General features: G+C 36.3%; 2 protein-coding genes across 3 annotated transcripts; one reads left to right on the top strand and one right to left on the bottom strand.

Moving 5' to 3' along the window:
- The first annotated feature begins 977 nt into the window (after positions 1–977).
- Positions 978–9,268, top strand: LOC306878545 (serum paraoxonase/arylesterase 2-like). Its single transcript, XM_079430980.1, has 9 exons — positions 978–1,175; positions 1,308–1,453; positions 5,905–6,002; positions 6,726–6,891; positions 7,273–7,399; positions 7,492–7,692; positions 7,812–7,893; positions 8,051–8,179; positions 8,312–9,268. Exons 1-9 carry the CDS (start codon positions 1,099–1,101, stop codon positions 8,474–8,476), a joined length of 1,191 nt encoding a protein of 396 aa, XP_079287106.1. The 5' UTR covers positions 978–1,098; the 3' UTR covers positions 8,477–9,268.
- Positions 6,834–22,550, bottom strand: LOC306877631 (engulfment and cell motility protein 1-like). 2 transcript variants are annotated; one of them, XM_079429497.1, is made up of 8 exons: positions 18,738–19,005; positions 16,268–16,404; positions 14,641–14,753; positions 13,735–13,842; positions 13,427–13,506; positions 9,855–9,932; positions 9,458–9,708; positions 6,834–7,682 (listed from the first exon to the last, which is right to left on the bottom strand). In XM_079429497.1, the coding sequence occupies exons 2-7, from the start codon at positions 16,303–16,305 to the stop codon at positions 9,496–9,498; spliced, it is 630 nt and encodes a 209-aa protein (XP_079285623.1). In that variant the 5' UTR covers positions 16,306–16,404; positions 18,738–19,005; the 3' UTR covers positions 6,834–7,682; positions 9,458–9,495. The 2 variants fall into 2 exon arrangements, with proteins under 2 accessions (XP_079285623.1, XP_079285622.1); XM_079429496.1 differs by lacking the exons at positions 6,834–7,682; positions 18,738–19,005 and adding exons at positions 19,757–19,793; positions 22,385–22,550 and having other exon boundaries at positions 9,011–9,708.
- Positions 22,551–24,438: the final 1,888 nt, after the last annotated feature.

The raw sequence follows: 24,438 nt of genomic DNA, 5'->3' as shown, positions 1-24,438 counted from the left end.
TATATTTTCAAAATATATTTCAATATATTTAACAGTTCTACATTCCTATGGGTGTAATTAATGTGAATTTATTAATATGGCTATATAAAGGTAGTTTATTATGGTGTTTGAACTACTGAGATGTTTAATATGTTTTTAAGGATGCATTATAGGCATATTATATAAATGATTGTTAACAGGTGTACTACACAGCACAATCGTTTTCAACCAGATAACCCACTGGGGGCAATTTCTGCCATGCCAAATATACATATAGTTTGCGAATATTAATAACAATTAATCTATTGGATGTTGTGGTTGTGCGGTGACAGTAAACCGCACATAACTTGAAACTATTTCTACATCTATTTCTTCACTTCCTATATTAAAAGCAGTCGTCCATATTTGACTTGGTGAAAAGAAACACATTTTATCTTTAAGGAACGTTCAATCTTGTGTCTGAAGTTTAATTAAATAGCATTATGGTAATCAGAGAACATATAAAGAAAGAATGTACAAAGGTTACGTGCATACGACGTTGCAGTTACGTTGTCAGTAAGGCATTAAATTACCAACATATTACGATTAAAGTACCTATCTGGGACGTTCTTGGTTATCTTGTTACGTTAGGAGGACGTATTGACGACGTTGTGAGTTGGTAATGGGATGGTAATGAAATTACGTGCATACGACGTCGTGGTTACGTTGCCTATTGGTAAGTCATGAAATTACCAAAAATTACCAATATGTTACGTAACGGTTAACGTTACGTCTTGTGTTAGCATGGAGCATTCTGGAAAAAAGCTCAACTTCCCATCTAGAGATACAGGCTGCTACTTCAACACGCTACTTCTATGGAAAGTCCAAGGCGCGTATAATAGGAGTACAAGGCACGGTGTTGCCAAGTCCGTGATTTCCCAGCGGAATTAGGATACTTTGACACAGGTGTAGCAGGTTAAATCGATCTCCCCGGAACGCGATTTTGACAAAAGAGGAGACTGACAGAGGGGAAACCCTTGGGGAAATCGCGTTTGGGTCAGTTTTGATTAGAAATCGGATGGTTTGGTTTTGCGGACCTGGCAACCCTGAAACACGTTGTTTACGAGCGTTTCAGACATTATGGGCAAGTTAGCAGTTTTCTCGTTAGCTGTTATTGCTCTGGCAGCTTTTGTTGGAGAAAGGCTCGTTGCACTTAGGTTGGTCGATATTTCCAATCGCATTTATATAATTATTGCTTTGAATGTCAGGCTGTTTTTTTAGTTACTAATGCAAACATTTAAACAGTCACGCAAACGATAATAAATGTTTAAATGTGATCCTCTCCACAGGCATGTATTGCTTTACTCCAGAGAACTGACCCAAAACTACCTTCCTAACTGCCATCTAATAGAGGGTGTTATGGATCAACTGGGGATCGTGTTAACTGGGGGTGTGCGCGTGCACGCTAAAATGTTTACCTGGATTTCCAGCAGATGTTAGACGGCGACAGATTCGTCACTGAGATATTCTACGGATCATAGACTAAAAAACGTTTTTCACCAGTTGTATACATTGGCATCAAGCATAATAAAGCGTTTTGATTCCGCGATGTCCGTACCTGTGTATGTCCCGCGGTTTTTGGGAAGTTTACCATGCTCCGGAGTCACGCTCACAACCACGCCCACTTTAACATGGGACATTAGTTTCAATGGATGATCAAACTCTACTACGAACTGAAATACAAATGGAAGTATTTTCTTTTCAATATTACTGGATCACATTGTGTCTGTAGTGTGTTGTCATGTGTTATAATGAACAGATATGGGCCTAGATTAAGTTAAAATTAGCAGTAGACCTAAAACAAACATGAATTGCAAAGTCAATATTTTTTTTTTATTGACAAGCCTGTTCATTGAGTTTACGATTGTTCTTAATCAAATTATTTCTTTTCTGAGTGATTATATAGAGAGGGGGGAGGGGTGTGAAGAAAAAAACAGAGATAAGCTACTTTGGCTTGAGTTTGTGTGATTTTGCTCTGCTGATTTTATTATCTGAGATCTCTTGTACAGTCAGCTCTGGTGCCTCTGTATACTCTTCCCTGGACATAAAGTTTCATCATGGATTTGTGACTGATCCGAAATCAACATTTTGCATTGGCTTAGAACTCTTTTCAGAACAATGCTGTATTCAGTTTCTTATAGTAATATAATCAATTAAATTAACTTCATTTTATATACGTTTGTCTGTACTGTATATTATGCTCAGTTAGGTGTTTGAATATAAATGTTGTGACTCTGTTTCATTGAACATGTAGAGAACACTTTGTCTAAAGTTAATTCTAAGTTCACGACTCCTGCTTTTCATTTTACATACAGGCCTGGTCTCTTGCCAGACTATGCTTGTGTTTCCGACCGTAGAGCAAACATGTTATGAGCAGAGCAGGATTCAAGCCAACTCTTTAATACTGTATGTGTGATGAACACAGGAAGGCATTTTTCCACAATATGTGTGAGCGATATGTCACATGTATGGAATGTTTACATTTTTAAGGTGACAAAGTGATTGACAGGCGTCTAATAAAAGTGAGCCATGCTGTAGGATCTTTCTTTCTGCCTCATATCTTATTTTTCTATTTTCCATACTGTCTTTTTTATGAAAGTCCTGTGACAATCACTCAACAGCCACAACTTTTTCATGACTGACAGGCAGAGCATGATACTCTGATGATGAATAATTACATATATGGCTAATATTGCAAAAGACAGTATACATCACTAACCTCATAATCATTTGGCATCGTACACAAATATGATACCTCTCTCCCAAACATTATTTAGAATAGGAAAACCAATATTTACTTTATTGCAGACTTCTTGAACTAAAAATATGACAAAGAAGTCTGTCAGTTTCATAAATAATGAGTGTGGGCCTCTTTATATATATATATATATATACATAATTTTGAATTATGCCAGTTATCTTCATTTCAGTGGTAAGAACCTCACTAACATTTGGATTCAGCCTTTCTGAAGATTTTAGATGACACTAACACCTGTGAAGAGATAACAACCCCTGCAAAAAAACTTATGATCCCAACTCCGAATCAACATGCAAAACTGCTAAATTATCCTTATATTGCAATCATTATGATCACAATCATTGCCTAAACATGTTTGTGCTTAACTGAATGATGTTCACTACCCAGACCCAGCCCGTTTCCAGTCCAGATGGTGGATCAGCTCCTACCCTGATAGCACACGTACATCTCCGAGACGTCTATTTGATGTCTGCATTTACATCTGCAAGACGTATTATTTAGGGTGTTTGCTCATCTGCAATACGTCTATAGGACGTTTCCTATCAGATGTCAAACAGACGTTTATTAGATGTCTTTAAGATGTTTATGATTTAGAATGCATGTAAAACTGACATCTGAAAGACGTATGCCAGACGTTTGTAAACAGCAGATGCTTTCCAGATCAATAGATCTTTAACAGACATCTTGCAGACGTACGTGTGCTATCTGGGTAGAGAAGACCACGACATCTCTGAATGTCAGTGGAGACCATGTCAACTAGATGTGCCCTACAGACAGATCCCCTGCGAAGACCTCTTCACCTCGACAGTCATCAGCACAACTAAACTGAGCACTGAATCAACGATGAACTGACTTTAACTGAGAAACTGACTGTTTACTATTGTCCTCATATTAGAGCTGCTTTAGCTGAATTGAACTTTCTTTGCATTGACACACTATTTCAGTATTTAACACTGTTAAGCTCCTTTGACACGATATGTATTGTATAAAGTGCTATATAAATAAAGGTGACCTCACTTGACTTGACAGACCTCTATTATAAAACTGTACATTTCTGCAATATGGACATTACATCAACAGTCATTTCTGACAGCAGATTTCTCTTCATAGTAAAAAAAAAGAAAAAGCATTTTATGTAAAGATGCTTTAAGCTATGTATTATTAAAAGTGGGGTGGTGATGGCGCAGTGGATAAGACACATGCCTTTGGTGTGAGAGACCCGGGTTCGAATCCACTGTGGGACACCAATGTGTCCCTGAGCAAAACACTTAACCCCTAGTTGCTCCAGAGGCGTGCAACCTCTGACATATATAGCAATTGTAAGTCGCTTTGGATAAAAGCGCCAGCTAAATGAATAAATGTAAAAGTGTGTGTGTGTTTGCCTCAACACCTAACTATGTATATACGTTTGTTGAACATTCCCTATTCAGCATAATTCACTGCATTTTATCTGTCACTAATTCGAAATTATATGCATAATGCAAAACTATAGCTTGTTTATCGCTCATTCTTTAGCAATATAAAAAGAAAGAAAATGAAATGCTTGACATTCTTTTGACCACAGCAATATTGATGCTCGAATTCATTTACACAAATTAAGTAATATTTTTGAACAACTGCCTACACACGCGTTGCAAAGAAACAAAGTAACACCTTATTTAATGAATGTACAATTGTCATTAGAATATATATATATACACTGTATATATATATATTGAAACGAATTTAAGATAGCCTAAACAAATTAATCTGGGCGTGGTCTGAGACGTGACCTGAAAACGTATTAAGACTTCCCTTAAACCGCGTCAGATACATTTGAACATGGACAGGGGAACATAATACAATAATACAAAGTCCATACATAAGTCCAATAATACAAAACATTCACAAATAATGTGGAAAGCTTTGAAATCTGTTCCGTTGAAAATTCCCTGTGACGAATCTGTGGAGGTCCAACGTCTGCTGGAAACTCAGGTAAAACTATTAGCGTGCACGCGCATGTCCCCAGTTAACACGATCCCCAGTTGATCCATAACACCGGCATTGGTAAGTTAGATACATTTTAGACACACTGTATGCTTAGGTGTCACGTCTGTTTTAAAGGTGCCATAGAATGCATTGATACAGTATTTTAAATTGTTCTCTGATATCTACACAGAAGGTATGTGGCTTAGGTAAGGGCAAAAAATCTCCAGAAACGATTTTACATGTCCATTTACAACCCTAGGATTTCTGCCTAGAATGAAACGGTCTGTTATTGGCTTATTTGGCAGGGTCATGAATAATAATGAGCTCTGCTCTGATTGGCTGTTTCACAGTACGGCTCATCAGCAAGAAGGAAGCACAGGGAGGAAAATATATATTTAAATACTTTCTCTCGCAGTTATATCGTCGGGTAATTATACTGTATATAAAACGCGGGCATCAGGGAGCCGTTATTAATATGCGAGGCATTGAAACTGCTTTTGAACGATCCATCGATTGCGTTATAGTTTCACTTTCAAGAGACGCGATCACACAAACTGTTTACATTATGGAGCAACAGTACTTACCACACATTTCACAAGATCAGATGCTTGTCAGTGGTGCTCAGGATCTGTAAGTCATTCGCCATCATCCTCATCTCTCCTTACTGAGAGTGAAATCTTATGTACTGTAACAGGCTACCGCTAGCAAGGAGCTAACCATGTCCCTTTAGTGGCTCGCGTTATTTTCTTTCTGTGCCTTTCTGAATACAGACACCAACCCATCCCTGCACTTCACACCCCCTGCACGGCCTGGAACATAACATTTATTGTGTTATTTTCGCTGTTGTCCGCGCTTGTTTATTTACAATACCTGCAGAGCTTCTGATGGTTCGGCCGGCTTGGAACAAGGGCGGGTTTATGCAAATGTTGGGGGCGTAGTGATCCTGACTGTTGCGTCACAGTCGGTGTTATGTTCGATTCGCCTGTTTTTCAGTGGTCTTTTTTAATCACGAGATTTACATATGAAGGAGGAAACTATGGTGTTTGAGGCTCACTGTATGTCATTTCCATGTACAGAACTGTTATTATTTAAATATGCCAGGGTAAAGACAGTTTTTCATTCTATGGCACCTTTAAATAATGTGTTTATGTTTCTAACAGTTAAAATAAGAACTGCATTGATGTTATTTCTGTTTTCAACAGAGTATGGGGCTGAAGATATTACGATACTTGACGATGGATTGGCTTTTCTGAGCACTGTATGTCATAAAACTATGACTAAGCATTTTGATTAGTTAATCAGATATATGTCATTATTAATTACAAGGTGTGAGTAGTCCTAGATATATTCAAAATGTATTTCCTATGCAGTGCAGAATGAGGCTAGAGTTGAATCAATGCTAATGATGTCTGTTCAGCTGTTAAATACACATGGTCATGGATCAACATCTTTTGTTGATCCTGGAACAACTTTACTGTCAAAAAACTTAGGTCAACCTTATCCCCACCCCTAAGCCTAACCCTAACCATAATTTATCCCAACAATCAGAGGGAAATGATAGCTGAATAACTAGGGTGCAGAAGCACCTAACCCTTGAAAGCCTAAAATGGACATTTCCTGTAAATTGATCACTCTTATCTGATTGGTTGATTGGGATGTTGTTCCAGGATCAACAAGGATGTTGAGTCAGGAACATGTTGTACTTGGTGAAATCACGTTCACCAAATGCATACATATTAAGCCAGCAGCTAATTATACTAAGTGTAAAAGTGTACATAGTGGTAGATACCATTTGCATCAAGTGCAAATCGATACAAACGGAATTTTATTGTATTCGTACAAAGTGTAAATTGAAGTGATATTTGTACTAAGGGTAAATTGTCTGAGCAGGTGGACAGAGTGAGTGAAAATAGCCTTTTGCACTTGTTGTAAATAGATGTCGGTCAAGCCATCCTAATGAATTGTGATGAATTAATCACAGGGCTTGAAGTATCCAGGCTTACCATCCTATTCAGATGACCCTGGAAAGATCTACACCCTGAATCTGTTGGATTCTGAACTGAAAATTAAAGCACTGAACATCAAGGGAGACTTTGACAAAAGCTCTTTTAATCCACATGGAATCAGCGTGTACACGGATGACAAAGGTTTGCCATTTTTATGAAGTTAACACATTTTTCTAGCATTAATTTGGGTTGCATGCAGTGTAGTTATGATTTTTTTTTTTTTAAATGTTTCTTGATTCCTTAGATGTTTTAAATGTTCCATGAGCAGTTCTATAGAATTTAGACACTTATGAATGTATGACATCTAAAACTGCATTTTGTAGTAATACACACATTTGTGTAATGTACTGTAACTACACACAAATATTTTTAAGTTTCCTTGTGAGATGTTAAAACTAAGGAAAACTAGCCACCTTGTGGTCAAAGGATATTTTACATTGTCAATTTGATCCTCACTTTTAAATCCCAGATGTATACCTTTGATAGAAGTCTAATCAAGTATGAATTCTTCTCTCACTACAGATGGTGCCATATACCTGTTTGTTGTGAATCATCCTCAAGGCAAAAGCCAAGTGGAGATTTTCCGATTTGTTGAGAATGAAAATGCTCTTCAATACATCAAGACCGTCAAGCATGAACTCCTGCACAAGTATGTGCTTATTTCTGTATATTTAAAAATATTTCTGTAACTCTAAACCTGATCAGAAATTAAATTCCAGTTTATTTATTTGCATTTATTAGTGTGAATGATATAGTAGCTGTGGGGACCGAAAGCTTTTATGCCACCAATGATCATTACTTCATTAATGGGATTCTCAAGCTTGTGGAGCGGTTTCTGTCTTTGCCCTGGTGTGACGTCGTCTACTACAGCCCTCAGACCGTGCAGGTTGTGGCAGGGGGGTTTCCATCTGCCAACGGCATAAATATCTCCCCTGACAAAAGGCAAGTATCAGAAAAATGTCAAGAATTTTAATTGATTAAAGCTCAGTATAATATAGTTTTATCAACACATTTTTCATGTCCTCTTGTGTTGTTAATACAAGTAACATAATTTATTTCAGGCATTTGTATGTGTCTAATATTCTGAAGCACAAAATTTGTGTCGTGGAAATACAGAAAAACACCATATTGTCTCACATAAAGGTAAACACAAAACTTGATATTTGTATCCCATAATAAATATTATGAATTTTAGCTTTATTGGATGTTAGCTTTAAATAAACAAACATTATGACAGGTTTTTTAGGAGAATACACTGCTAATGTGTTAATGTTACTGCATGGTAATTTTTCGTACCCAGGAGGTTGATGTGGGGTCACTCTGTGACAACATTGAGGTGGACCGTGAATCTGGAGATCTATGGCTTGGCTGCCACCCAAGTGGTCTCAAATTCATGCTTAGTGATCCAAATGATCCACCGGGCTCTGAGGTGCGTGTGTGTGTATTCTGTGCTTGTATGCAGCAAATAGATATTTATTAAAGAATGTGTATTCATTTTATTTGTTGGCAATTTGACATTCCTATTTTTCTCCATTATCAGTAATTCCATGTTCTCCTGTAGGTTATCAGGATTGAAAACATTCTCTCTGAAAAGCCCAGGGTGACTCAGTTATATTCAGATGACGGCAGTGTGATTGTTGGTTCTTCGGTGGCAACACAATATGGAGGAAAGTTGCTCATAGGAACTGTTTATCAGAAAGCTCTGATCTGTGACCTTAAATTGTGAATATACTAACTTACGGGGAAGAATAAATATTAGCTCAAATGTTTGAAAGAATGTGTCTGAACAGAGTCATTTTAAAGGCAACACAAAACAAAGTCAAGGCCTTTTGTTGGGTAAAGTTTGAAAAATCAATCCATGTGATATAAATTTGGCTTAACACAGGCTGATTGGATTGAATTGGGAAGAATAAATAAATATTTGACTTGGATAGGGCATATAATTCCAGATAGTGACTTTTTTCAACAAAGAAATAATTTATGAGTGAACATTATGAGCAATATCCTGCCAAATTGATAGTTTGATAGTAACAGATAATACTGTAATGTGTTGCAACTGTGTTGAAGTGTTTTGGATGTCTCTTTCTCATGTGTGGCAGTGTGGTTGTCACATGTTTTGAAAGAGAAAGGGCATGCAACTAAGGAAGCCAAAGGTCTTTTTCTTAAAGACTAAAATAATGTTCAAAACCCTTGCTACTAAAGCATTAGAAAATCAAATAATTGTAGCCTGTGTGTGTATATGAGGAACAACAGATTTTTTGACATTGTAAATAATTTATTAACTTGCACTTTAATGCTGAGTGTGATTTAAGTTGATTACTCTGGAATCAATCATTAGCACATTTATTTGAAACAGTCCTGTGAGTTCTGAGTATATGTTCATGACTTAATGTAGTTTCTGATTTTTATTTTACATGATTATGAAACGAATCAATTCTCAGTATTTTGTTGATTTGCATTCTACTTACACAAAATGTTGTGCATGATACCAAGTTGTGTTCATTAAAACCGATGACTGAAAAGAAATGTTACTGTGAATTTCTTCTTTGTAGAACAGTAAAGTTATGAGGCATTTCAATGAAATAGGAAACTAAGCATCACATCATAGTCACAATCTAGAGGAAAATGTATGATTCTGTCCATACGAGAGGAAAAAGATTAAACGGGAATAGCAAAAAAAGAGAAAAAGTGAGCACTCCTTACTTACAGCTGATTATCAGCATGAGTAAGGGCTTTATTCCAGTCTCAAGTGTGCTGCTGACTGAAGTCGTAAACAAAGTCGTAAGTGCTGGGCTCTTTGGGAACAGGAGGGGGGACGTCAGGAATCTGAATGTTTTCAAGGTCCAAAAGGCGAAGTTTCAGCTCCATAGTAACCAGAGTGTCCATATCTGATTTTGTGAGTTCGCTTCTCATCTCTTTTCCCAAAAGAGCATTCAAGCCATCAGTCCAAATGCAGTACTAGTGGTGGGAAAAAAACAGTAAGACAAGATAGTATTATTAAGGATGATACATGAATTCAAGCAGTGCATGAGTGATAAAACTGGTATAACTGATATCACCGTATTAAAGAAATACTCTTAATGCTGTGATATAGGTCTACTCACTTCATGCTTGTCCGGAGCAATGAAATTCAGATATTCATCAGAGTTATGAAGAATGGAAAAAGCCAGCTCCAGCAGCTCCTGAAAAGCAGACAAAGAATAATAATCTCCAAGCCCAGAGTACCTGACGTCACTTCTTCTCCCACGACTCCCAGCTGAACTTTACCACAGGTGCCTTTGCACAACAGATGGCTTCTGTAACCACTACAACCTCCACCCAAAGTCACCCAGCTGGAGTGCTGAGTTTCCAACAAGGTCAATTTAGAACTATAGAGTGCTGCTGATACTGATTAAGTTTTTAAAATATGCTTAAGTCTTAAGAAAGGAATATCCTTTCATCTATTACAAATTTATCAGCAAATGTGCATTGTTAACATTAATTATAATGACAAAATCGGCTTCATTTAAAAAAAGACCGCTGACATCCCTGAAAATAAAGCAAAATAAAGCACTTGCACATGTTGATGTGCAAGTGCTTTATTCGTCAGACTGATTCGTCTGTCTGAATTCGTCAGACTGATTCAAACCTATTTTTCTTTTTGAATTTTCATTAAAAGAACTGATTCATACGACTCAAATTTTGAGAGAATTCAACAGTAGTTCGGTTGAATGTTTCATTTGAGTCAATTGTTCGTGAATCAGACTAGGCTGGTCATGTTGAATGTTTTTGCCTGCGGTCTGTGTACTCAGAAGTTATTTTTAATTGCTATAAAGCAGACTGAAAACTTCAACAATTCAGGTAAAATATGATTTCTTTGGCTGTGACTTTAGGTGTGTCGGCTTGGCTCTTCTAATGCCCTGAACATGGCAGATCTGTCGTCAGTACATACACATACACACAGAATACATCAACAGCACTTTAGTTACGTTACGCTGAACGTAATATGTATGTGTGTGTGTGTCTGTGCAAAAGTTACCGACAAGAAATTCTATCTCATTTCATTACCTTATTGCCTGCTGTTTGCTTTGACTATAAACAATAACTCCGCTTCAACTATAAACATATTTATTCTTCTTTTTTGAAAGTCCAGAAAGACACCTGTCCTGTTGACATCGATGGCCAGGGGACATTCATACAGAACACGTTTTTGCTTTAAATTTACTCCATTAGTCCTTTATCAGAATCGGAATCAGAATCAGAATGAGCTTTATTGGCCAAGTATGTTTACACCGAGTAATTTGTTTTAGTGACAGAAGCTCCACAGTGCAACAGAGAGACAGCAACAGGACACAGATAATAAAAGAATAATACAAATATCCAAATAGCCTTTGTACAAAAGGCAATGTACAAAACAGCAAAAACACAATATATAATATAGACAATTATGTATGTACAGATCTGATATGTACAAATTTGAAATGAAAAAAAAAGATAAATAACAAAGTAAGTAAGTGTGGTGAATAAATAATAGAGTTGTGTGTTCCGTGTTTTATTGTCAAGTGTTCATGAGATGGATTGCCTGAGGGAAGAAACTGTTTCTGTGTCTGGTCGTTCTGGTTCTCAGAGCTCTGTAGCGTCGGCCAAACGGTAACAGTTCAAAGAGGGAGTGTGCTGGATGTGAGGGGTCCAGAGTGATTTTACCAGCCCTTTTGCTCACTCTGGATAAGTACAGTTCTTGGAGAGTGGGGAGGGTTGTACCAATGATTCGCTCAGCAGTCCGGACTACCCTCCGTAGTCTTCTGAGGTCAGATTTGGTAGCTGAGCTGAACCAGACAGTTATTGAAGTGCAAAGGATGGATTCAATGATGGCAGAGTATAACTGTTTCAGCTCCTGTGAACAGGTTGAACTTCCTCAGCTGGCGAAGGAAGTATAACCTCTGCTGGGCCTTTTTCACAATAAAGACAATGTGATTGTCCCACTGTGATTGTCCCAGGAACCTGAATGACTCCACTGCAGTCACGGTGCTGTTCATGATGGTGAGTGGGGGGAGTGCAGGGGGGTTTCTCCTGAAGTCCACGATCATCTCTACAGTTTAGAGCGTGTTAAGCTCCAGGTTGTTAAGACTGCACCAGACAGCCAGCTCCTTAACCTCCTGTCTGTAAGCAGACTCGTCACCGTCCTGGATGAGGCCGATCAGTGTGGTGTCGTCTGCAAACTTCAGGAGCTTGACAGAGGGGTCTTTAGAGGTGCAGTCGTTGGTGTAGAGGGAGAAGAGCAGTGGGGAGAGTACGAAGCCCTGTGGAGCTCCAGTGCTGATGGTACGAGTGCTGGATGTGAATTTACCAAGCTTTACTAACTGCTGTCTATCAGGAAGCTGTTGATCCACTGACAGACAGAGGTGGGGACGGAGAGCTGGGTTAGTTTATTCTGAAGGGTTTCCGTGATGATGGTGTTAAAAGCGGAGCTGAAGTCCACAAACAGGATCCTCGCATAAGTCCCTGGTCTGTCCAGATGCTGCAGGATGAAGTGCAGTCCCATATTGACAGCATCATCCACAGACCTGTTTGCTCTGTAGGCAAACTGCAGGGGGTCCAGTAAGGGTCAAGTTATATCCTTCAGATAAGCCAAAACCAGTCTTTCAAATGATTTTATGGCCACAGATGTTAGAGCCACAGGTCTGTAGTCATTAAGTCCAGTAATTTTGGGTTTCTTTGGGACGGGGATGATGGTGGAGCGTTTGAAGCATGAGGGGACTTCACACAACTCCAGTGATCTGTTGAAGATCTGTGTGAAGATGGGGGCCAGCTGGTCAGCACAGGTTTTTAGGCAGGCTGGTGACACACCGTCTGGGCCTGGTGATTTCCTTCTTTTGTTCTTTCTGAAAACCTGGCACACGACATCTCCACTGATTTGAATTGTAGGTGTGGGGAAGAGGGGGGTTGCTTGAGGTGTTGATGCTTGTGTGGAGAGGTGTTCAGGGCGGGTGTGGGTTGTTTTTTCAAACCTACAGCAAAAGACATTCAAATTGTCTGCCAGTTGTTGATTCTGGGGGATGGTGTCTTGTAACTGGTGATGTCTTTCATACCTTTCCACACTGAAGCAGGATCACTGGAAGAGAATTTGTTCCTTAGTTTGTCAGAATAATTCCTCTTTGCCACTCTGATCTCCTTTTCCAGTGTGTATTTGGCCTGTTTATACAAGACTTTATCCCCCTTTCTGTAAGCATCTTCTTTGGCCGTGAACCATGGTTTGTCATTGTTGTAGATTAGATGAGTCCTGGTAGGAATGCACATATCCTCACAGAAACTGATATAAGATGTTACAGTCTCTGTGAGCTTGTCCAGATCGGTGGCAGCATTTTCAAAAACAGTCCAATCAGTGAGAGAGAATCTAACATCCACATCTAACCACTAGATGGCGTCAGTTTGACTTCATTGGCATTGCTAGATTAATTGCTAATTGTTTTCAGCTGTTGATGTACCTGTTTGAGGCCACTGTTGTACTCTTGCATTGTTCTGTCTAGAGGTGGTTATTATTGTTGTTTTTGACTAGTTATCAACTTGAGATGAAGCATGTAATTTGTTTCTTCAACATTCTTCAGTAAAATCAGCCTGCCTTGCATACTCTGAGTTTGAATCCACTACTACACCTTTGTCCTGTCTGGTGAGCTTATTTGCAATAATGAATTCTTACCTTATTCTTAAGTGCTCCTTTCTCCCTCATGTGTGGGCAGTCTTTACCCGTGACCACTGCTTTGATATCTGCTACTGTCACTAGAAATATAAACAAAATGTTATGTGTTAGCAAATTTCAAACAGTAGAAATTGTGTTCTGCTTTACTATGAACATCTAAAATAAGGATGTTTAGTCCAAGCTTGTGGCTCAGTATGGCATCAACAATCAATGCGATTAATAACACAAGCTATTATAGAGTAAAAAAAAAACAACAACAGTAAATTTCATTTATATTGTCAGTTATAGTAAAAAAGTGTGTTGCTCACCTTTCTCCTGGAGAGAGTCATGTGGTATGTGTCCTTGTGAGAACTCCTCTATATCTCCATAGTGTAACACTTTGCGGTTTGGTGATAGACGGCAATACCAGAACTTGTCTAGAGGAGATGATGAGAAATGGAGACAGATAATATATGCATGTTATGTACTGGCTGTTTTCTTGCACCTTGCTTTTTACTGTCCTCATAATGATCCATTCCAATTAGGTTTTATGGTTGTCCCCCCCCCCACTAGCAGGTCAATAGCACTGTAAATGAAAATCAGATTTTAATTAAAGCAGCAGTGACCTGAGAAAATCACTTTTGATTAAAAGCCTCATTAAGTCGCTTGTGACTAACTGGCTGCCCTTTCATGCTGAATATTTGATGAATATTTCATATCAATAGGTTTTGAAACAAACATGATTAGAATTATAGAGGTCACAATGATAATATAGATTTCTCTTTTGTTTTGAGAGAGAGAGAGATACAATGCAGCATTTGTATATAGGCTGATGTTGTGTGTCCCAAATACAGAATGAGATTATCTTTATTAATATATTGATATCCTTAAGTCGTTTTAATATAATGCAGTATCAAACAGACCAAGCATTAGGATAAGGTACTCAGGGGAACCTATAAGCCTGTGATGCCCTATATTTGAGTAGATTATTGAAAATGTGCATAATATGAATAGACATTAAGTCACAGGAAGAGTTCAAATACAGTGTCTTCCTTCAATTTACGTATAGCCGATATCAAATAATTCGATGTGATGTTTACATAAACATTACGTCTATGCAACTGGTGATCAGATCCATCAAATTACTTTTCTGAAATTGTGTGTGAATCTGTCATGCATAAATGAGTTTACCAGTGCACATGTAATTGTATCCTGATTTTAAATGAGTAACTGACCTTGTCTGCGACGAGCACTGATCTTCCTAAAGCATGTGCCCTCACACAGGCGGTTCAACCTCTGCTGTTTAATCAGCTCGATCACCTCTGGCTGGAGCTTCTCTCTGAGTTCTCTTTAGAAATTGAAATCAGACACATTACTTTGAACCAGCAGCAAACCAGTGGCTTATCATACCATCATTAAGAATGCACTCTTTCTTTTAAAAACATAAGAAGAAGCAGAATAAAAAAGAAAGCAAAGTTTGAGACACAATTTTAAAGTCACAATGAGATCAAAAGTGCCAGTTTGTATTTTTATAGAATATTGCAGTTGATTTATCCGTGCACATCATTTTGAAAAATTTATACTCATGACTTTTTTTTCACAATTTTTTATATCTCGCAATTCATACTTTTTCTTGTTGTGATACAAACTCAAAATTCTATTTTCATTTTCTCTGAATTGAGTTCACTTTGCATCTTTGAAAAAAAAGAAAAGAAAAGCTAATTGTGACTTCTCACATTCTTGACTTTTTTTTCTTGCAATTGCGAGTTTATATCTCCCAATTCTGACTTTTATTCTTACAATTGTATGAAAAGCTCAGAATTGTGAGGAAAGAAGTCACACTTACAGTTATTTTAGACAAAAAAGGCCTTCCATACGTTTCACTCTATACATAGGGCTGCACAATTTGTGGGAGAAATGTAAGAGCTGCACAGTTTAGTACATTTATCAATATGACTATTAAATAAGACATTTTTAATACACATTTTTGTGACTTATCTCATTTTGACTCTTGGTAATTCTAAGAATTATGAGTATAATACTAAGTGTATTATTGTTAAAATAAAAGTAACAATATTATTGTAAAATAATATTAGTTAAATTTTTTTACATTACAGCTATAAAACTACAATAATATTTATGCTTGTCTTAATCTCTTTTTCACATTTTAAACCATCAAATTTAATTTCACAGAAAACTGCATGGAGCAATTCAAGCTTCTCTCTTGTTAAACGCTTCTCATTACAATTATGGGAAGTATTCCCTAATGCACATTAAAATGACCCAAACTCAGAGCAAGTGCTGCTCCACACAAACTTCATCTCTGCATTTACTATGAATCAAGATGATGCAAACACTTGCAGATCATGAGCTGCTTGCATGTAAGAAAACAGTGCCGCACTTCACTCTGAAACACACAGCGCATACTTTAAATTAAATTGCAGCATTTGTGATAGGATAATCTCACTAATCTCGATTTCAGTTTTATTTCTATTCTAAGACCATTGCCGCTTCCGTTTAATGCTGACTTTAAATGTTGTTGTTGTTGTTTTTTTAATGCAGCACAGTATTTTTAAAAAGCAAAAAATGAAAAGCAGCATGAAGGAGAGTGGTGTTTTAGGGTAAAAACACCATTAAAAGGATTACAATGGAATGAAAAAAAAAAAAAACTTTTGGAATATGGTGGCTGGTCCATTAGTTAATGGCCACCTAAGATGCATTTAACAGAGTATACACTTAATGAAAATTAATTATGAACTAAACAAGAAACTGATGTCTGACAGGACATTCGTAACCAGCAGTTTATTGCTTTATATTTTGAGGTCTGAATGTGGTTTCTAGACTATAAGAGGATGTACTTACAGCATTGGGCGTGATTTGTGGTCATCCTGGCTCAACATCTCTGACTTCAGCAAGGGCCTATGAGGCCTGGCACTGTCCACTCTGTTAAACTGCAACGTGACGCTTTGGGTGGCGTACCTTTTTTGTTTTTTCTCTGCCTAAAGAGGTGGAGACATAGCTCTTCAAATAATTGAATTAACAGATCTTTTTGCCTTATTCATGACTTGATTTTCATTGGCTTGATGGCTTGGAGGCTTCACCAGCTGTTATTCTAGTTCACTCTGTTGAAGAGGGTTTTGTGACTTGACTTATCATTTGCTGTTGGCTACACTGCAGTTTATTCAGTCTGAGTCTTCTCTTATGTAGTACTTTATCTGGGTGGCTTAATGGAGTTTCTCAGACCTTGCATGCGTTCGTGTGGCCGTTGGGTACGGGCCTGGCACAGTGCTGGGGTCTGGCAGGGGGATTTGAGGAGCTCTATGGGATTAAGGCCCTGTCAGTCTAATCTCCAACACAGTCAGAGTCTGGGAAGAAACATGCTGACATAGTGCACTGAAGAGAGTGGGCCAACTAATGTCTGTATAGAAGATACATTGGTTATGGTTAGTTGCTCGGTCGCCATGTGTTTTGTCTTATTGTACTGTACGAAATATTTCCATGTTACAGTATCTGTTTCTGTTTTGATTTTGATGAAGATTTTCTTCATCAATAAGTACATTCATGGTGGTCAAAATTCATTCAAGGTTTTAGCTTTTCACCATTTTGACTTTTTAAAATGAAAAGTGAGTTTTGTTCTTTGTAGTGTATGAGACGGTGTTTTTTAAAATAATTGACACTTTTATATACGACTGAATTGTGAAATTAAAATGTTTCCTCTTTTGGCATGAATATAGCCACCGTTGCTGACATTAGGGCTGGATGATTTTGGAAAATAATCTAATTGCGAAATATATATATATATATATATATATATATATATATATATATATATATATATATATATATATATATATATATATATATATATATATATATATATAATTATTATTTATTTATTTTTTTTACCAATATTGCGATTTTAATATGCAATTTATTTTTTAAAGCTTTTTATATTCTGTATTATTCAACAAAAAAAGTGTCTAAGAACATTCAAGTTTTAATATACCAAATTTGCAGTTTAGAAGAATTAATTCTAATATATACTTTGGAAATACAACAAAAGTAAAGTAATAATGTTCCATGAATATATTTTGTAAATTTCCTACTGTAAATATATCAATACAGTTTTTGTAATTCATTTGGACAACTTAAAAGGCGATTTTTCTCAGTATTTTGATTTTTCTGCACCCACAGATTCCAGATTTTCAAATAGTTGTATCTCAGCCAAATATTGTTTTATCCGAATAAATCCTTACATCAATGGAAAGTGAATTTTTTCAGCTTTCAGGAGATGTATAAATCTCAATTTTAAAACAAATTACACTTATGACTTGTTTTTTGGTCACATTTGTAAATATTCAATACGGAGTATATTAGGATTTATACACAGAATAAAAATAAATCAATAAATTACTTTACTTACTTTTGTCATTTAGCAGACGTTTTTATCCAAAGCGACTTACAAATAAGAAAAAGTAACTAAAACTAAAAGTTAACACTCTGTAAATACTCTATACACACATTTAAGAAAATACAGAAATTAAATAAAATTGACAAATGCATACAACAACAACATTTCAATAGTAAACATATAAAGGGAAATAAAATTAAAATATTATGCCGGTGTCCTAGCCCGGTGGAGTCGAAATTAATGTCAACGCATCTCAGGATCCCTCAGGAAGTTAAATTTTGTTATAAATGACAATTAATTATTCTGACTCTTTTCACCATGCTTAAGATTAGTTTTATTATACAGCCTGTCCAGATAAACAGATGAGTCCTCTAAATGGTAAAAATATTTACATATAACAGCGCTATTAGTCACCAGTATAAATAAAATGATAATGGAGCCTATAATATTATCAAGCAATTAGCAATAATTCATACCCTCCCAGTGACAAACAAAGCAAAAGGCTATTGAAGACAGGAGCTATAAATAGACCCCCTTCACTAAAAAGGAAGTCCTTAAATATGACTAATAATCAGAAATTGTTTATTCCAAAACACACACACACAAAGTAGATATAATTTTAGGGGTTTGTATTGGAAAGCTCAGACCTGATCTATTTATAAAGATGCTGTCCTTGTCCTGTGATGCATTACAAACACATGAATTGAATCTACAATACTTTTAAAAGAAGTATTATTTTAAATAGATCTGTCAACCGACTCTATTCTAATCTGTTGTATATGATCATGCAGTGTTAGCAGTGACAAAACAATAACAAAACATCACCCAATCATTCAGTTTTTCAACTACTCATGTGATTCTCAGGTGTGAGTAGAGTCAGTTAAGATTAAATATGGTCATTGAAAGGCTTTCTGTACTTACATGTCAAAGCCATGTCCGGTGTGTCAATGCTGCAACTACATGTGTATATAGAAAAGGACTGAACCACAAACACTGTTAGCTGGTCACAGTGTCAATGGGGCAAGAGCGAAATAACGCAATCAACAGCAGATGCTCCTACAGCCAGAATAGTTTCCTCAAAAGGAGAAGATCCCCTCTGCTTGTAGGTATGAGAATGAGGACAAACAAAGTAGTAGAACCCAGTGTAGTATTTCCCATTGACTCCTCACTGAAAGAAAGACACTGTTCTGAATCATAATGCTGCTTTGCTTATGTTTATATGAGCGAACCACACCGATTGGACAGATGCCTTCGTGGTGCCAGCCAATGAACTGCTGGCTATGGTCACATGGGAAGATCACAGAGGGAGAGCATGAGCAGGTTGGATGGGGGATGGGGGAGGACAAGACCAAAAGATAATGACTTAGACAGTCTGGCTAAATTTCAGAGGGCTTGTGCTGCTGGATATCGGGAGCACCGTCAGATACAAACAGTCATGATGAGTCTATGACATTTATCGTGAAAAAGAAAAGGTGTGACACAGTGTGGAAACGCTGAGATCCAGTAGCATCGTTCTTCCTCAAAGCAAAAGCCAGGGGTGTAGTCATTAGAATTCTGTTGTCATGGAAACCGGTTCAGTGTGGTCTGTTGGGCTGGTGGCGGGACTCTGTCTACCCCTGCCTTACACAATAAAAGCCTCGCAGCCTTTTCCTTTTACACTACACTTTAGCGAGTTTGACAAGGCCACATCTGATCTGTGAGCGGAGATGCAGTGATTCATGGACTGCATCGAGTATATGTTGGTATGAGGGCAGATTAGAATTTCAAATGGTTTTGGTTAAGATAAAGGTTAGTCACCAGGTAAGGGATGAGCCGTAGGGCTTGTTTGAATACAGAATTAAGTGTTTCTTTTCCTCTGCATTTTATGATGCAGGCTGCTTTAAGCAGTTGACTGCAATATCAATTTGACCTTCTGGACATGAAAATTGTCATATACTCACCCTCATGTTGTTCTAAACCTGTATGATTGACTTTCTTCTGTGGAACACAAAAAGAGATGTTTAGTATGTTCACACTGTTCTTTTCTGTATAGTGAAAACATACAATAATCAAGGGATGCATTTGGGATCCAGATATTACCAAAAAGCACCAAAGTCATCTATAAACCCTATATGATAAGCTCCACATGTTTTCAGGTAACTTCACTGTGAAAAAACTTAATTTTAAGGTAACCAGCTTCAGCAGATTTTTGAGTTTTCTCAACTTGTTTTAAGTTTATACAACAAAAAGTTGAGAATCTCCTACAAAAATAAGTTGAGAACTCAAAAATCTGCTGAAGCTGGTTGCCTTAATTTTAAGTTGGCTCAACTTTTTTTTCTTTTTTCTTTTTTTTACAATGTTGGAATACAGCATTTGGGCTTTTATCATGCTTTTTAATTTTAAATAATTTTTAGGGCTTGATCATTTGTTTTAACAATAGTGTAAAATAGTAATTGTGGTTGATGTGAATGTTCCCCATAATCAGGGAATAATTCCTCTGTTTGTTGAAAGATTCAGTTATTAAACAGAAAAAGAAAATAGTGCACAATGTGAGTTCTTTTTATAGTGTGAAAAGGTTTTTTTTTTTTTTTTTTTAACTTCTCCACAAAACTATGAAATTCAGGTTTTCACGGTGATTGCAGAAACCACAACGACCATATAATACTACAAAGAACCACTAGACGCACACTATCACAGTTTTTTTAGGATTCTGGCGGTTTTACGGTTTATTACGTTTTTTCCCCCTGACTGTGCCTTTATATGAATTCGAATGCACGAAACAGTTGCAGAACCACTGCATTTTAATCACAATTAAAAAAAAAAAAAAAACATTCTACCTTTTTCTTCAACGCGGAAGCAAGCATGTGGGCAAGACTTCCGGTTCATTAGCTGCTATAGGGAAATGACGAGAACAACAAAAATGTGTAGTAAATGGAAAAACTGTTTGCACTACAAACCAGCTTGTTCATAATTAAGATGATACATTAAAATTATATGGTAAGACACACCAATTTTCAATATAAAGCAGCAAAACAAACTGTTTAGTACAGCTAAAATAGCTGGATGCAGATGAGACCGGAAGCTAGACCCATAGATTTTACAAATTTTTACAAGAAGAGAAAGGTGGATAACATGAACAGTTTTTGTTGTAAATTAGATTGTATAATTTCAGAATATAAACAAAAACAGAATGGTCTGACATTAGCTTTGTGATATTATGCAACATAAAACATCTGAACAAAATAAATGGGCTGAATAAGATGCAAATTCACTCACTGACAGCAGGTGGCATTTATGGAACAGCTGCAATATAGCGTTTTTTTCTGAAGACAGTTCCCCTCAAAAATTCATATAAACCCCTCACCCCCAGTTCAGTATTTTTCTTTTCTGTGGATCGTGAACAGTGTGCTTGATCTGTCTGCTGCAGTATTTTTTCCTCTTTGCGTCCGTCTTCAGCGTTTCTGGCTTCTGTTAACGGCCGTTGACAGTTGGTTTATTTGTCCAGTTAAAGAATTAGCTTTAGAGTTAGTAACAGTGATCTTTTCTCAATTGACGACGCTGTGTACTGGTGTGTTCAAGTCATGTCAGATAGATCATATTTAGGAGTTGAACGCACTTAAACATCAGTCGTTCTAACAAGTGGGAAACTCAATTTTCTTTAAGCCCTGAGTTTCGGAGTTGGGGGCGAAAATGTTGGATGCAGTGCAGCCAAAGACTATAGATATCCAGCGACTGTATTTACGGTAAATTTGTTGAAATTAATTAAAAAACATTTTTGTCATGTACAATAAAGGTTACGTTTACCAAATATTGTATAATAAATGATTCAGTTTACATCAACTTCATAAATTTAATAAAAACAGAAAAAAGCAAAAACACAAACATTCTTTATTCAACGTTTTGTAGATGTATAGTAAAAAAAAGTTCCGACCAAAGTGACTTGAATGCACCTTGACTCCAACTTGTAAATACGAACTTCCCACGAGGACTTGAATGCATTATTCATTGCTTAGGCACAAAATTTATACCGTTTGCATACCTGGTTTACCGTTTGAAACGATATATCGCCCAGCACTAGGCCTAATGTTACTATAATTTAAAATAACTGTTTTCTATTTTAATGTTTTTTAAAACTTTTTCTTATTTAATTTCAGCTGCAATTACTCCTGTCTTCAGTGTCACAGGATCCTTCAGAAATCCTTCTGATATGCTGATATTTTCTGCTTAAGAAACCTTTATTATCAATGTTGAAAACAGTTGTGCTGCTTATTTTATTTTTTCATTCTTTGAATTGAAAGTTCAAAAGAACAGCATTTATTTTAAATAGAAATAGTTTGTAACACATCTTTACTGTCACTTTTAATCAATTTAATACATCCTTGTTGAATATTTTTTTTTTTATCTTACCAACCCCCAGCTTTTGAACGGAAGTGTGTATATAAGCATGAAGCAATAAACCTGAGTTTAAATTCGTTTTAAAATATCTAGCAAGAAGCATAACATAAAACTTTCACAATCTGAACGAGAGAATCCTAAATGATATGCCAAGCTGATTCTTGTAGTCCAAGAAGAAGGGGGGAAAAACTCACCAATTTGCAGTGTGCTGTACTGATGTATCTGCCATATAGTTGCATATATTTCTCTGCAGTGTCAACATGTTTAATGCCCAGAAACCACCAGAGCTACACTGTTTTTCCTTTCTTTGCTTTAATAAATGTCACAGCACTGCAACACAGGTGGTGGATTCAATTCCTCAAAAAAACAAAAACTGTCTGTTTCAGTTTGAAGGCCACAATATCGTGTTCATGAGCACTTCTCCATGACGACCTGGATTAAACTTGCCAATAAGGTTTTGAAATGGGACCACAAGTCTACACACAGATTTTGATATGCCTAACAGCAGAGCTCCACAGATTTATGTAAAGCCAGCACCAGCAGTAAGTTTTAAACATTCAAGAAGTCCTCGCGATAAATAGGCCTAATTTGTTTTAATATAAATTCAGCTTTTGATATCTGAATTTACTCAAAGCATATAAAACTAGTCAAGATTACTTTTTGATACATACTAGATTTCGGTTATTTCTAAGCAAAAAGTTAGAGAATATGCACAGCATGATATTAATAACCAAAATATTCATACAAAGCAGTTCCAGTACTTCTGTACCAGTACCATTAAAAGGCTTCCAACAGCCTATTTTGTAATGCCTGACCAGGCTGATCTTAAATGTGTTCTGAAAGATGTCACCTCTAATTTGATTAATGTAGGATGCAGAAACACCAATGCAGCTGCATTAATCAACTAGCCCTCCTAATGAGTTAGTCTCAAGACTTATAATAGGAACAATACTGAGCATTTATGTAAGGTGGGTTATGTAAGAATGCTGACATCTGCCAAACTGAGCACAGCTGACCTCCTCCATCTCACATCTGTAAATTTCTGCACAGGCCTATAATTATCCTTGCTTCAGATTATGAAATCCTCACCCACACAAAAAATGTTTATCTAATTTTCTGTTAACCCTTAAAACTGATATTGAAGCAGTCCATTCAAAAGTCTAATTTCTGTAATGTCCTGTGTGATTACCAAATAGTGATCTGTATGGATTTTTTGTTGCTTTGTGGCTTTCAGAATGAGAGGGATCTTACACATCTGCTGCCAAGGTTTCTTCTCGTCATAGTGGTGGTGGGATTGACGCATGCTGGTTTCAGAGCTCAGTGAAATATTAATTCTGTACTTTGGCTTCTCTGCTGCATAAGGGCCTCTGAATGTCTCATGTCGCTTTAAGGTCTTGTGGATTTGTTCAATAATTCAGACGTTTTGCAAGGATGCAGGCAGCAATTTCCCAGAAGAGACTCTAAGAATACTGTGAGCATTTGAGTGTTACACCATCTAGAGCTCTAAATACCAAGCATGCTAACCACATATAAAAATAATAATACAATTATTATTAAGTGTATGTAAATGATTTTTTATAATGTTTTATTTATAGTTAATATTATTAATACAGATTATTATTATTTAGTTTAAATGTATATTTGAATATATGAAATTTCTTAATAGCCTTAATTTTTATTTTATTAGTATTATTATTTATGCATTGATTAATAATTTCATAATTGTTTATTAATACTTAAATAACTAATTGTAGTAGTTGTTTGTCTATAATTGTTAATAATAATAGTAATAATAATAAATTATACTTTTAATAAATGTATATTTGCATTTATATGTAATTTGTTTTTATTTTATTACTATTATTGTATTTATTACTTTAATTGTAATTGAAGTCATTTTTGGTTGTTTGTAATTATTTATTATAATAATAATAATAATAATACAAATTATTATTATTATTATTCAGTGATGTTTGAATTCAGCCATAGCATAGGGTTTTGTAACATTTTCTGACATTTCTTGTAAATATGTTTGACTTATTTGACATTTTTAGTGTATACAGGAAAGAAAGTTCTTAATGTTAAAAAGGATGGAGTGGGTGAGGGGTGGGGGAGTAAAAAAAAAAAAAAAGAAAAGATATTTATGGGTCATTTAGTGGCAAAACAGATTTTCCCTGGGAAAAGACCAGCTGTGTACAATATTTGTTGGCTTGTATGTAAATGACGATTCATCGCCGTCTGCTCAGTA

The sequence above is a fragment of the Barbus barbus genome, assembly GCF_936440315.1.
Source record: "Barbus barbus genome assembly, chromosome: 12".
NCBI lineage: Eukaryota > Metazoa > Chordata > Actinopteri > Cypriniformes > Cyprinidae > Barbus > Barbus barbus.
Note: the sequence above shows the minus strand (reverse complement) of the source record. Positions and strands in the feature narration are given on the sequence as shown.

Excerpts from the sequence above, each read along its gene's own strand:
- LOC306878545 (XM_079430980.1), top strand. The coding sequence starts at position 1,099 with ATGGGCAAGTTAGCAGTTTTCTCGTTAGCTGTTATTGCTCTGGCAGCT. Across the intron at positions 1,454-5,904 it reads TACCTGGATTTCCAGCAGAT|TTAAAATAAGAACTGCATTG; the intron begins GTTAGACGGCGA and ends TGTTTCTAACAG. Across the intron at positions 7,693-7,811 it reads AATATCTCCCCTGACAAAAG|GCATTTGTATGTGTCTAATA; the intron begins GCAAGTATCAGA and ends AATTTATTTCAG.
- LOC306877631 (XM_079429496.1), bottom strand. Across the intron at positions 14,754-16,267 it reads CACAAATCACGCCCAATGCT|AGAACTCAGAGAGAAGCTCC; the intron begins GTAAGTACATCC and ends CAATTTCTAAAG. Across the intron at positions 13,507-13,734 it reads TGACTCTCTCCAGGAGAAAG|TGACAGTAGCAGATATCAAA; the intron begins GTGAGCAACACA and ends TTATATTTCTAG.